The following is a 14,721-nucleotide window of genomic DNA, read 5'->3' as shown; positions in this document are numbered from 1 at the left end:
ACAATGTTACAATTGAGGACTGTGCACCTGTTCAAGGGTTCTGTATCAAATAAATCACTGGAACAAATAACAATCTGGTGAAAAGGCAAAGATACAACATTAATAACAATCTATATTCACTTAAAATATGGAAATTTGTTTCAAGTCACAATAAAATAGAAGAAACTCTAGAAGAGCTATTATCTAGCAGCCCACGTAGCGGGCCGGACTTGAGGTCCCTTATGGAAAGGCAGATCCCATGGTAGGGGTAACGACTGACAAATGTAGGGCTAGCCTTTGGGGAACTTATAATCCAACCCAGAATTTCACCAGTTAAGAAGGAGGCTCAGAGCATCCACTTGTCTACCCAGCACCCAGGGCTTCCTGGCCTCTAGGACAATTTTTACCATGAACAATACAACCTACTGAACACTACAAAATGACATAAATGTCACAAACTCGTATATTTTCTGGGTTTCCATAGACTATCAAGAATTACCAACACACCATGCTCAAACACCACTTCCTTCTGTCATATGCAAGTGGTACCTTGTTCATGAACTTAACATGTTCCAAATTCTGGAAAGGAGGACTCAGTTCATTTGTGTTCAGGTGGGAAAGATGGACATAGTGTGTTCAATAGCCAGTGCAGAGTTTGCAAACAAACCCAAAGCTTCTCCAAATGCTTCTGTTTGAGAACCAGATTGTTCAAACCCGCCCTTTCTTTATTTTTTATTTTGAGACAGGGTCTCACTTAGTTGCCCGAGATGGGTTTGAATTTGTAATCCTCCTGTCTCAAGGGATTACAGGTATATGCCACCATACCCACTGCATGCAGCTTCATGCCCTTTTTGTTTCTCTCTGTCTGTCTGTCTGTCTGTCTCTCTCATGTCCTTTAACAAGCAGACCATCATTTAACTGATTATCTTAACCACTACTTGAATGTTGATAGGCACTAGCTAAAATACTAGTGGCGAGATGTACATCCTCTTTGAGCTGCTTCCTGTGTGTGGGAAGTGCTGTATTGTAGTTGCTAAAGTATAGGCTCAGGTCCGTGTGCTGCCTGGGTGACTCACAGGTCTTGCTGTCATCAGGTTGCAAAGCCCCCTGTGATTTTTCCTTCCATGTAATGGAATGGTGTTCACTGCTCCTGCAAAGCAGGTTTTGGGGGGTTTCAAGAAGCACCTTTATGTGCGATATACAAAACAACACCTGGCACATGTGTGGATCTGAGTGTTTGCCGTTACCATTATTGCTCTTCCGGGTCCTTACCATGTTGTTCCCTAGTCTGCCCCCTGACCTCCCATGTTTACAACTCTAAGAGTAATCTGGAATGAGGAAAGGAGTTAGGGAAAGGAGCGATGCTTGTTGCTTTCCTCCTGTCTGCTTAGGGAGCTAAGATGCTTCTTGGCTGAACCCGTGTTTATCAGATCCAGAGCTTTTAATTCTACACCGATTGCTGGACCTTTTTGCCTTTCTCTGCTCCTGCTTCTTCCATCAGTGCCTGGAGGAGAGTCTGCTGAAGACCTTGAGGACTGTGTTGGCAAATCCAGTGGCCTTTATGGAGGAGCCAGTGGATGAAAATGTGCTAATGTTCGGAAGTGAAAGCTAGAAACTTATCAGACTGTGAGATAAAAAACAAAAGTTCTATTTGTAAGGACTGGTGATACTGTAAAACTTCTTTAATTTTCATAACCAGAAAGTCATGTTAGAGAGTATTTTAGAAATTATTTATCACAAGATTTTCTACATTTCAAGATCCTCAGAATTACCTGGGAGAATTACAATGTATATTCACTTAAAATATGGAAATTTGTTTCGATTCAAAATAAAATAGGAGAAACTCTAGAGGTTATCTATGTCTATGATTTTTTGGAATCCCCCCCATCAGAGGTGACTTTGCTAAGTCTACTCTCAGGTCTAGGAACCTCTATTTACAAAGTTCTACAGACAATTCTGGTGCGCTTACTGGGCCAGCCTAATCACTTTTTTCAGAATGCATCCTGTGAAGCCTTGAGAATCTTCAGAAACCCTGCAGGCCCTCCCAGAGACAGAAGGGAGAAAGCTGAATTGGTGGGGTTCTGAGGCCCCCACCTCAATTCACTGACTGCACTCTGTTTTTTGACACTTCCGTTTTCCAGTTTGTTTTGCCCACTGGACTTGTGAGCAAGGTTTTCTTTTAGCTAGTCTGTGGCTCCATTTTCTAAAGCCAGTGATTTGTACCCCGGCTGATGCAGATGTGAAATCACATGGGCAGGTCAAGAACAAGCAGTAAGTCAGTATTGCCTGTATGGTGTCTGACTCCTTGTGATTCTTTCAAAGAGAAATCTCAGGTTGGTGCTAATGTGTATTTACTATTGCTTCACATTTATTTTCCCCTTGATAACAAAAGGAGCACAGGTCTCAGGCTCTGAGCCAGTGTGCAACAATGTCTAGCGAGAATTAAAAATACTGTCTTCTTGTATGGGTATTTTTGTATAGGTAATCTAAGCACATGGTAAATATGAGGGAGGACTTTGAATGACTTAAGGTTAGCAAACAGGGCGACAGAGAGAAACACAAAAGGTTGAAAAGCACTGTTGGGTCCAGTCCCTTCATTTGCATACCGGAAAGCAAGCATCAGTTGGAGGTCCACACTACATGAGGCTGTGTAACACATCCCTTTTTGAACTATATTATTTCTCTTAAGTCTTACATCAATACCTTGAGAGGGATGAGGTTGCTATCATTTTATGCATGATAAAAACCAAGGCTCCAGGAGGCAAAGGAAGTCGCATAAATTGATGTAACTGAGTATCAGTGCTGAGTTTGGGGCCAAGAACTAAGAACTCATTTCCGTGGAGAGTTCTTTCCATTATTCCTCCTTGTATGAAAAATTTGTGGAGACTATTTGTGCAAAGGAACCTCCTCGATGAATCACTTTGATTTTTGGCCAGAAGTTTTACATATTTATAGTGGAAGAGCCTAGCATCTGCCCAAGACCTGCATTTTAATCCTGTCATTTCGCTCACCCAATCGTGGGCTGCTGTGTTGTTTGTCAAGTGGCGCTAAACCAAAGCTGAAAGCCTGTTTTGATGAAAGTGTGATCATGGTGCTTTTTAAAAATTAAATATATGCAACCAATCTAATCACCTAAATTTATGTTGCTTGCTGTTAAATTTGGCAAGAAATTTGGCAGGGTGGAAGAGATAAATTCTGTGGCAGAGGATTTTTTTTCCCTTCCCTTTTTACTGTAAGATATGGCAGCACTAATTAAATGGGGGAGTTTAATGGTCAGATTTTACCTTGTGCAAAAATATTTTGTAAATCATAAATTTCTCCTGCATTGTTTGGTGCTGCTGGCCTGGAAGAGAGATTTGGCAGCTTGTTCTAGGACAGATGACACCAAGTGATTAGCAAGCTGACTTCAGCTGCTGGCAGCCGGGTACTAAAAGAACATGCTAATGTCCTCCGTTTTGACATGCCGGCTGGACTTTTTTTTTTGAGGAGCTGGCTCTATTTATGATTCCATTTTTATCTTTTAAATGCCATGACAGATGGCAGATTCTTCAGCCAACTCTATTGCCAGGAAATGCAGAAAGCCTGAAAGCACCGTGGTAATGGTGAAATCAGACCAGGCAGACACCCCAGACAAACCTGAGAATCGTTTCCTAAATTTCATGAGAATGGTGGTCATCCTGGCTACCTTCTTTCTCAGGGGGTGCAGTAAGGGGTATTGAACAAAATGATCACACAGAAGGCACTGTTACCTCTGCTCTGCCAGCTTCCTCGCCATGGTATGGATAGCAACATAGCAATGGTGCTATTACGTTAAACCTTGAGAGGATGTATTTACAGGAATTTGGTGGGGGAGGGTGACATTTGCAAGATCAGCTGGTCGACTTTTGCAGACATGCACAGCACTGATCTTGTTTCACTTGTTCTGCTAGCTTTATTTTGACTGGGAACCCAACCATAAGTCAGTCTCTCTCTCTCTCTCTCTCTCTCTCTCTCTCTCTCTCTCTCTCTCTCATAATGACTCTGCCTTGCCTGTGAGTAGTTTGCATTGTTACTCATGAAAGTGGAATGATGTATTTGATCTAGTCGCATTTGGAAATGGCATCTTTTCCACCCCTGGTTTATTAGCTTTAGGTCAGTGCAGACAGCTGCCTTGGTGTCCCAGCTGGGAACGCGTCTCTCAGTAAACATCTTTCTTACTCTTCCACGGTCCCTGGCCTGCTTGCCCTTGTTCCCATCTGTCTGATGGCAGGTTGCCTATTTCCAGCATGGTCAGATCCCAATCATCAGGCAGAGATGAGTCTGAGATATACAGCCTGGATCATGAGACAGTTTCAGTGCCCTCACAGAGGTCACACACACACACACACACACACACACACACACACACACACAGTAAATGTGATGCTCCTGAGACTGAGAAATGAGGCTCCTGTCCTCAAAGGACATTTTCAGAACTGACTCTCCAGAGAACAAAATCAGGTATTCAAAATGGGCCACGTGGTATAGAACCCATCATTCACTGTAGCTCACATTGAATCTTGTTCCCTCCCGATCCTCTCCCTTCCTTTCCTGTTTCTCTTTTGTTTCCTTCATTTTTGTTGACTTTTGATAAACTTTTAATGGGTACAGTCTTTTACTCCACAGTTACTGAAGATTCAGGTCCCTTCATGTACATTGATGCTAATGGTCAATGACTGGTTTAGAACTCTCTTTAAGAGCACATTTTTTACAGGCATTGGGTAGGGAATAGAGAGCTGCTCTGCGGGAGGCACGGTGGAATGGGAAGGGTGAAATATAATAGAGGAGGAGTAAAGTGGAATAAAAGCTTGGCGGCCCTGAAGGAAAGGCTAGCCTCCTTATTTTACCCTGGGTCAAATGATAGGTCTAGGGGAGGGAGAAACAGAGTTAAGGTATGGTTTCATGGGAGTCTTTGCCTGAGAAATACGTAAGACTTCATCTGTCTGAACCTTTGAAATTATTTGAATTAAAGAGTTTGAAGAACATACGGTTGTCTTTCTAGGTGTGCTTTTTTTCTTTTTAATAAAATACTAATTTCATTAATACTTCATGCTCCAGGAATGAAACTGCCCAGTCTTTATATTATCAAAAGTTTTTGTTTACAAAAAGAAAATTGATTAATTTGTTTGAGAAACTGCTATTTTTGCTTAATCTACAATTCTGAGGGTGATGCAGGACTTCATTCAGACTATACAAGAGATGATGTAGAAAACAAGAGGTTACATTCTTTATAAGTCTATCTGTATAAACACATCAAAATTTTTATTTGCTATATTTCCCTCAGCAGTTTTAATTTTGAGGGGACATACATTCTTTTGTTTTCCCTTGAAGGTAGTCTTCGTAACTAGGTGATTAGAAAACTTAATACTTCAGCTTTGCTTTCATAGCAAAATTTGTCACCCTCATCTCCCTTTAAGTTTTGTCCAGCTGCTCTTCTCCCTGTCTCTTTGCCCTTGGCAGGCTCAGTGACTGGCTGTATACAGTACCTTGACCTGATTTCAAGGACTTTCATGGTCAAAGGAAAAACCATCCGTGCTTAAATCCTGAAAGATAAGACATAGTTTGGCCAAAAGTAAAGAATTTGTTGGTCAAATTTGCTGGATTAGTAAAATAAATACACCCCATGCCTTTTGTAGTTAATAAATAGAACCTCCAAAGAAAAAAAAATTAAATAATTTAATATTTTATTCCACTAAAAATGATTTCTAGAAATTCTTACATTCATGGAATGTGAGCATATTCTTCCTAGGTAAATAAGGACCAAAATATATAATAGATTAGAGAAAAGGGAAGAAATGTTCTAATGGGAAGGGGAACAAAAGAAGGGAGACGGGGGAAAGAGGGCAGGGAAAAGAAAAAAGAGAATAGAAGGAAAAAATGGATACAAAGCTTCTGTAAATTAGGAGGGGAAAAGGGGTTGAAGGGAATGGAGGGGACTGGGGTAAAAAGGAGAATCAAAGATACATCATGTACAGGTACAAATTCCTCATAATGAACGTTATCATTAGGTACCTCTAAAGTATACCAATAATATTATTTTAGAAAAAGAGTCTATCCTTCCAAAATATTTCTAGCAAATATGAATACAGAGATAAATCAGTAAGACACAGCCCTATGATTAATTCTAAGTACAACACATTTCTTTGGTCTATGGTGAATTTGTTGATCTTACTTGATAGTAGTGATTTCCTAACTTTTTGGAGTTTCAATTTTGTATTTTGTATGTATAATTTCATGACTCACAATTTTCTTTAAAATAAAAATAATATATTAAAATTATGTAAAGATCGTTTAAACTAATGTTACTGTGAAAATCACTGCAGTGGATAGACTGTGATTTAGCAATCAACATAATCAAAGGCACAAGATTTCAAGAGGATTGGCTGACCTTGAATGTGTATTATTTCAGCTCTGGCATAATGGCTTATAGTTTTGCACTGGTGCTCAGGTACCATACGCTTTCTTGGTGGATTTCTAAATAGCATTTATTAAAACCTCAATCAGGGAGAGGGTATCTGGTCATAAGACCTGGGTACCAGCCCCAGCTCCATCTCCCACCTGCCTTGGGATCGCCGGCTGAGTGTCCTAACCTTCCTTTAAAGCAGGAAAAAAACCCTTGTCTAGCATAACTCCTACATACACAAAAGGAACAGTGTGGAAGCACATTTGTGTCAACTGTAAGAGATCAGAGCCTCACATAAGGTCACAGAGTTGGATGATATTTGACAATCATCTGGTCCATGGCTTTCATTCTACAGAAGAGTGGAAGCCACCCAGGGAGGGAAGATGAATTAGATAACACATGAATGGATAATGTGATCTGCTCTTAAGAAAGTTATCATGAAGGTTGGGATGTAGCTCAGCAGCACATCTGCCTGGCAAGCGTGAGGTCATGAGTTTGATTCCTGGTACCAAAAAAAGGGAAAAGAAAATTTTCATGAATACCTGAGAACAGTGATTTAACCAAATTCAGCCCATTGAGCACTTCATTGCGTTGGTTCTGTAATTATATATCTGAAAAGTTTAGCTTATTACAGTTGTAGCCAGTCATAACCGGGTCAACCTGTAATCCCAGCACTCTGAAAAGCTAAGATAGGGGTTCAAGTTCAAGCCCAGACTGGGTAACTTAGTGAGACCCTGACTCAGAAAACAAAACAAAATGCAAAATTATAAGTATATAAAATTAATATACCTTTCGGCATCATGTGCTGATTCCAATTGATAGGAAATTTCTACTTGGGGAAGGGAATATATTACAGTAAGAACCCGTCAGCTCCAGTCCATGAGTCTATCAGCAATACTGTTGAGAAAATACCCACAGGCATAAAATGGACAATGAACGTGTCACCCAGTGACTGGTGTGATGATAGAAAGGCATTCTTTTGAGAGATCTGTCCTTGATTTTTCATTTGAGTCACGATACGACCTGTCCTTTAGTAAAGGTGTGTATTGTTATCATTTCATTTCAGTAGATGGTGACACAAGAATCCATGCTGAAGGCTGCCTTGCCTCTCTTTGCCAGATTCCTCGTCAGCAATGGACTGTGGACCAAACATGGAGTGTTTGAGATCACACTGAAGGCTGAGGACAGAGCTTTGCCGATGGTGACTAAGAACAAAGGGCTGAGGCTGGCCAAAGGGGCTGTGGGTGTGCTTTCCCCAGAGCTCCTGGAGCTGACTGACCCTGACACACCTGCCGAGAACCTCACCTTCCTCCTGGCCCGGCTCCCACAGCACGGCCAGCTCTATCTTCGAGGGGCAGTGCTGCTTCAGCAGAGTTTCACGCAGAGGGACGTGGACAGCAGGAATGTGGCCTATCAGCACACAGGAGGTGACTCGCAGGTTGATTATTTTACCTTTGTGGCCACAGATAGGACAAACCAAGGCTTCGTGGTGGATGGGAGAGTCTGGAAAGACCCTGTTCCGTTCACCATTCAGGCAAGTATTGCAGAGATCCAGTTTGTGCCAGAGATGTGAGGAAAACAGCTCTAAGACTTCCGTTCTTCCTTCCCTTTCCATTCCAATGTGGCGTGTACAGCCGCAGCACGCTAAGCACATTAATGAGTCTGAGAAAGGACCTCGTCCCCACACACAGGCTAGTGACTAACCTTAAGAGTTGGTGGCAGTAGATGCATGTGTAATTGCTGCACTGTGGGAGGGTGAGTCACGAGGATTGCAAGTTCAAACCTGGCCTGGGCATTGTAGTGACTTAGGGAAAGAGGGACTGGGGTGTAGCTCGGTTCACTGTAGTTTCAACCTCCTGTATCATCGTGGGGTTGGGGGAATGGGAGAGTGTCAGTGGGAGTATAGGAAGGGGCAAGGCCGTGGGCTTTAGAGTCAGACAGAACAGAGTTGCTTTGCTGTTTTGCCATTTCTTAGCTGTGTCACCTTAAAAGAGTTCTCTCTGCATCTATGTTTCCTTCCTTGGAAAACACGCCTATAGCACTGTGTTGGGAATCAAACAAGATTAAGTGTTCAAGGCACTGGCGTGCCTCCTGAAACATGTTTGATATCAGTCAGAAGACATTAGTGATTATGCTGTTAGGCTGATACTTATTGGCCCAAGTCAACTACTGGAATCTTACACCGTTTTCAACTAAGCAGATGAAAAGTTACAAGGCTATTAACATTACCCATATAATAATGATGAAGATGATAAAAGCAGAAGCCATATTCTTTTTTATTGTGAACACACTTTACATAAATCTTATTTGATTCTCATAAAAATCCTACAAGATAAATTTATTATCTACATTTTATAGGTGAAAGATGTGATCAAATACACATAAAGATCTCAAAGTTTCCTGATTTCAAATTCTTTGTCCTTCCTATGACTTTCTTCTGCCTCATTTGTTGACTCTTGCAATGATTGTAGATGTATTTTTTAAAATTTTTGTTAGTGGGGCTGGGGATTTAGCTCAGCGGCGTAAGTGCCTGCTTTGCAAGCGCATGGTCATAAGTTCGATCCCCAGTACAGGTAAAAAAAAAAAATTATTAGTGCATGTTGGCAGTACATAATAATTACATTCATTGTGGGGGAAATTGATACATGTACATTTCAATTCTTTTTCTTCTCCTTTCCCTCCGCCCCTACCCTTTTCTTCTTTTTTCTTTTTTTTTTCCAGCATCAGATTCATTTCTTTACCTTGTAAGACCTTATAAAGTTGATTATCACAGATACAAACTAATAGCCAGACTAACATGCCAAAAACCTATAAAACACATAAGACAGTTTTAGTAAGTCAGGGTGCACTTTCACATACATTGTTCATGCTATGTTACAATGATTTCTTCTTTCTTTTTTCCTCTCGTCTTTATTTTGCACTTCATTTATATATTGAGTTTCTTATATAAGAGAAACCAGGGGATATTTAGGCTTGTGTTTACTGCACTTCACATTGTGATTTTACAGTGCATCTATTTTCCTACCAGTGACTCAAGTTTATCCTTCTGTATGGTTCTTGGAGACTGTAATGTGTTTTCCTTCTTTTAGTCAAAGCACCACAAGTACATTCTGACTCTGAAGCTCTTAAATCTACTCTCCTTAGATGTCATTCACCCCTGTTCTGTACATATCCACCAACAGCCCAAAAGATATAATTTCATTTTTTACTTCACAATATTCTCTGATTAGTAAAGTCATCAGTATTTCTCTCTTGCTCTTTAATTTCTATATTTGGGATCTCCAGAGAAATAGAGTATCTGTGTGCATGCATGTATGTTGCATGTACTATGCATGTCTGTACCCCTATAATTCCAAATAAGATGCATAGATATTATGTATAAATAATAAATAATACATTAACTGTTGATGTAATATAGCTACCTAGACAGGAAAGACAGTGAGAGGTTGATTTTAACAACTGGTTCATACAATTGTAAGGTATGCTGGCAAGCTAGAAATTTCAGCAGGAGTTGACATTGTGGTTTTAAGAGACAAGAGTCATCCAGACATAAAATTCCTTCCTCTTGGAGGGACCTCAGCCTTTGACGGCCTGCAGTGAATTGGATGAAGGTTACTCACACCATGGAAAGCATCTGCCTCACAGAAAGTCTACTAGAGGCTGGGGTTTAGCTCAGTGGCATAAATGCCTGCCTAGTCATGAGTTCGATCCTTGGTATCAAAAAAGAAAGAAAGAAAGAAAAAAACCATTGAACAGAAAGTCTACTCACTTAAATGTTAATTGCATCTGAAGCACACCCTTATAGAAACATCCACCCTGGTGGTTGACTGGATAGCTAGGCAGCATAGCCTAGCAAAGCTACACATAAAATGAGCCTTTTATTTACATCTAATAGTCTCTGAGGTGAAGAGTCTCTATAATACAGGGTAGGTGCAGGGTGAGTTTTTCTCATTAGGAAGATCCAGAATGAAATGATAAGGCACCGGGAGAAGACAGAGACAGTATTATCACTGACACAACATGCAAGAACTATTTTGTACACACCTGATATAATTATTGCTTTTATTTTTTGTAATGTTTTCATTGTTATTAGTTCCATCCAGCTTGTCAGACTATTAGTATTATCTTGTTTTCTTGATTTCAATTCCCCATTCTGGGTTGAGAAATGTCACTGTATAATCCACTTGGAATAATTTTCTGAGTCTGTTTGTTTGCAAATGTGTGAGAGTTTTGCATTCTGAGTGAAGCCATGAAGAGTTCCTTCCCACACTCCACAGCAGAGATGGAAAGGGGCAGATTTTGCAGAAAGCACCAGAATTTAAATAAGGTCTCTTGCAGCACACATCCTAGGAAGCATGGCTATTGTAAGAGAGTTCTGGCCTCTGGAGTTCTGGAGTTCTGAAGTTTATCGATAGGTAAACATGGGATGCATGTTATAAAGTATCTTTTTCATCAAAAGTTCAAAGTTTTCCTTGCAAAGACAGGCAGACAGGCACAGACAGATATCATTGTGTTAAAAAAAAAAGCCTCCTTAGGAAAGCCTCAGACTTTGCCCCTCAATTTCCCCTGAACCCCAGTTCGTTTAAGGTCAAGCAACTTTTGAAGTGACTTATCCCGTTAGTAGTGTATAAAAGATGACATCTTTAGTTTCACCTTCAAGAGCTCTTTCCGCCAAGGCAATAAGATGTTTACCACCACTGAGGGATGTGTAGATCCAAATCTGTCTACCAAGCAACTGAAAAATTGTATGGTGGTGTCTGGGGCAAAAATACCAGAAGTTCTGCACCCCTAAGACAGGTGAACTTATCTGATCCGAGCAGTAACGACCCAAGATTCATTTGTTAGGAAATCCTGTCTCTTTGACCAAGACTGATACAACGTGGAATGTTCTTATAAATGGGACAGAGCCTAGGGTGGAGGAGAAGGGACCCTTCCATTGCTCTCTGTAGTTTTGCTATGTCTGGGATGGTTTCCACAAATCTAATACATGTCATCATAGGGACACGGTCTTCTCTCTATTAAAAACTGTCGCAGCCCAGGCCAGAAGATGTGCTTTTGAAGCCAGGAATGTCATAAGACTAGAGTAGATTTTAACATGAGTATGACCAGAGGCACAAGAAAAGACTACAGCTAAGTTTGGGTACTATTTTACAAGACAAATGACTGAATAGGCATTAAGTACTCTTACTATGCTTCTTTTTAAGGGAAATGTAACATCAAATCATAAAAAACGACTGTTCTACATTCAACTATTTATCATCTTTGAGACTGGAATGGCTTGGAGTACTTTTATTTCTTCTCTTTTTGCATGAGCATCCCTCCTGCTGACCGCCATGGCTGTGGGCTTTCCTCCCTGAGTGCCACAGCGCCGACTCCCCGGCTGAGATCCAGCCTCTCGGCTCTGAGCCCTGCTGCTCCAGTTTTCAGGAGAGCAGAGTGCCTGCAACATTTGAGAGTGTTTGTTGCCTTTTCAGTTTATAAAATAATTGTGTATTGGAAATTCATAAGCTGTAGAAAAGAACAAGGGACAAAATCATTCATAATCATACCACTTATGTTGGTGGCTTTCTTCTATTTTTTACTCAGGGCAATAATAATTAGATGATGTGAACTAATGCACTTGCATATCTCCTGTTTCCATTCTTCATGTATTGTAATATTTCTCTATGTCATTAAATATTCCTTACAAACAGGACTTTTAAAGGTTATGTTGGACTCAATATCAAGTAGAGATTGTTTATAAATCTTCTGCTGGACTTCTATGTTTTTTGGATTTTTTTTGTTAATTGCTATCACAATTTTTTTTCTTTTGCATTGGGGATCGAACTTATGACCTCACACCTGCCAGACAGGCACTTACCACTGCTGAGCTAAATCCCCGGCCCCTATAAATAATATTTTTTTAGATATATATCTAGTACATTCACACACATTTTTCTGCACACATCTATTTCTGTAAGATATTTTCTGCAGAGGAAAATTTCACTATTTTGTTTCTCTACCAGGAAAATATTAAAATATCTATTTATATATTTATCATCCTTAGTGATGATTAATTTTGTTTTTTAAAAACAACTTTTCTACTTGTGAGGGGGGGAAAATGATTGGTTGTTACAAAATTCCAAATAGAAATAAAGGAAGAAGGAGCTATGGAGCTATTATTTTCCCCCGGTTTCATACAAATGTTCATATATATATTTTAACTAAAATAGCATTATAGTCATCTTTATTTATGGAGAACTTTCATTTTTAGTCATCTTACTATTAGCTGTTTACTGAGGTTTTGCTGTACTAGGGTAGAACTCAGGGGCAGTGCACAACTCAGCTTCACCTGCATTCCTTTTTATTTTTTATTTTTGAGAAAGAATCTTGCTAAAATGTCCAAACTCACCTCAAATCTGTGATCTTCCGCCTCAGCCTCTCAAGTAGCAGAGACTGCAGGCATGCACCACCACCCTCCACTCCCCTGTTGTTTAATACCTATATAGTAATTTATTATAAGAAAATGCATAATGAAATTTGCAATGACATCACTTTACTAAGGTAAGCAAGAATCACAGTAGCATAATATAGGGGCAGATAGAGTTAAGCAATAGGAGCATAGCAATGAGGGGAATGGCAATAGGACCGTCATACCTGTTTCTAGTGTCGACGATGAACTGGTGCTAACCACCCAAATCCGCTCCATCCTGGCCTACGGTAGTCTTTTGGCAGAAAAGAGCATAGTAAACTCTATGTGCATTAAGCCCTTTGCAGTGCTGAATCTGTGTTCCTTTTCTCCCTCATGATTAACTGCCCATCTACCACCCCTGCAAATCCAGCCACCTCATTCTCAAAACAAATATCTAAAGTCTCAAATGAATTATTTTCAGGTTTTTCTTGCTCCAGTACTTTATTTTTATTTAATACTTTTCCCATTTAAGCGTGTATGTGGGGAAAAAGTGTCTGTACTTGTAAACCCTTTTAATTTTGTTTCTATAGATCACTAAATACTGGGAAAATAGGGAAATTCTTCTGTGGTGCTAATAAATTTTCAACACACTTCTTAGGTCAGTTTTAATGTATCATTTGAACACATACTCCTGGAGCTCCTGTTAAGATTGAGGCATTGTGCTAGGTTCAGGAAACTGGGGCAGGAGTGGGGCACAGTGTCTACACTCATGAAGCTTATATCCTGAGATCAGACATTAGAGAATTTAACAAAGTCAAGGCAAGGTTGGCAAAGGTGAGTTGACCTCTGTTTCAAGCACTGTGATAGTTACACATGATGTCATGTACAAGACAGTCTTCAGCAAAAATCGAGAAATGAATCTAAGCAATCTGCAATTTGGGAGAATTTGTCATAGTTGAACCATTAAAGCCTGACATGTAGGGGCGGGAAGTCTTTGGGTAACATTGTGTGTAATTATTGGTGGTTCAGGTGGACCAGTTGGACAAAACAGCACCCCGAATCACTCGCTTGCATTCGGCTTCCCAAGTGGGACTCCTCAAAAATGGCTGCTACGGGATTTATATCACTTCCCATGTGCTGAAGGCATCAGATCCTGACACCAAGGACGATGAGATTATCTTTAAGATTTTACGAGGTCCACTTCATGGACATCTGGAGAACACAACAACAGGTACTGGCTTTCTTAATCCTTATAATTGTTCATTTAAAAATACCCAGTAGCTGGCAAGGCTAGAGAGTAATTTAATTAAGTGAAGAACCAGTTGGTAAACATTCCCTAGAGTTTACTGATACATGCCATTTATAAATCAATATTGGTGCTAAAGAGAGTTTGAAGCTGAGCCTTCCTGAATTCATCCAGACCGGGGAACCAAGCGCTGATATATGATTGTTTACTGTTTGCAGTTTTTCTAAAACCAGATTGTAATACATTCAGAAATATACACACTGCCTGGGCCAGATTCATATATATGTAGTTTTTTCTTCTACCATAAGTTCTAAGTGATATTAGGTCTTTAAGAAATTCTGAGATTATTTTCCCTACTTGTTTCTCTGGATTATATATTATTTCTGTTTTAGGAAGACAATGATTATAGTATGTCTGTAAGCAGCATTGGACAGAATTATAGACTTTTATATCTTCCTGCTCTCTTTATTTTTATTTCTGTATTTTAAAAATATTTCTGAAGCACAATGTATTTAAACCTGAATTGGAGTTCACTGCATTTGAGTTTTGTTTTTGCTCTGATTTACAAAACAATTTAATGAAATCACAGTAATTATGGAAAAATCAATCAAGAGTTAGGAATGAAATAAATACCTGCACGTGCTACCATATAAAAACACCCTTAATAATAAATTTATTAAAACA

General features: G+C 39.8%; 1 protein-coding gene across 15 annotated transcripts in view; it reads left to right on the top strand.

The window, feature by feature from the left end:
• Positions 1–14,721, top strand: part of Frem1 (FRAS1 related extracellular matrix 1) — a 146,762-nt gene that overhangs the window by 95,034 nt on the left and 37,007 nt on the right. For 6 of the 15 annotated variants that reach the window (XM_063251355.1, XM_003472257.4, XM_063251359.1 and 3 more), the window contains 2 exons: positions 7,520–7,934; positions 13,821–14,022. In XM_063251355.1, coding sequence (XP_063107425.1) covers positions 7,520–7,934; positions 13,821–14,022 — 617 coding nt within the window. Of the gene's footprint in view, positions 1–7,466; positions 7,935–13,820; positions 14,023–14,721 lie in introns of those variants that run through there. The other 9 variants (XM_063251392.1, XM_063251397.1, XM_013155061.2 and 6 more) reach the window with 6 other exon arrangements.

The sequence above is a fragment of the Cavia porcellus genome, unplaced genomic scaffold (genome assembly GCF_034190915.1).
Source record: "Cavia porcellus strain 051 isolate PalLab524CR breed Dunkin Hartley unplaced genomic scaffold, mCavPor4.1 scaffold_1, whole genome shotgun sequence".
Classification (NCBI taxonomy): Eukaryota; Metazoa; Chordata; class Mammalia; order Rodentia; family Caviidae; genus Cavia; species Cavia porcellus.
Note: the sequence above shows the minus strand (reverse complement) of the source record. Positions and strands in the feature narration are given on the sequence as shown.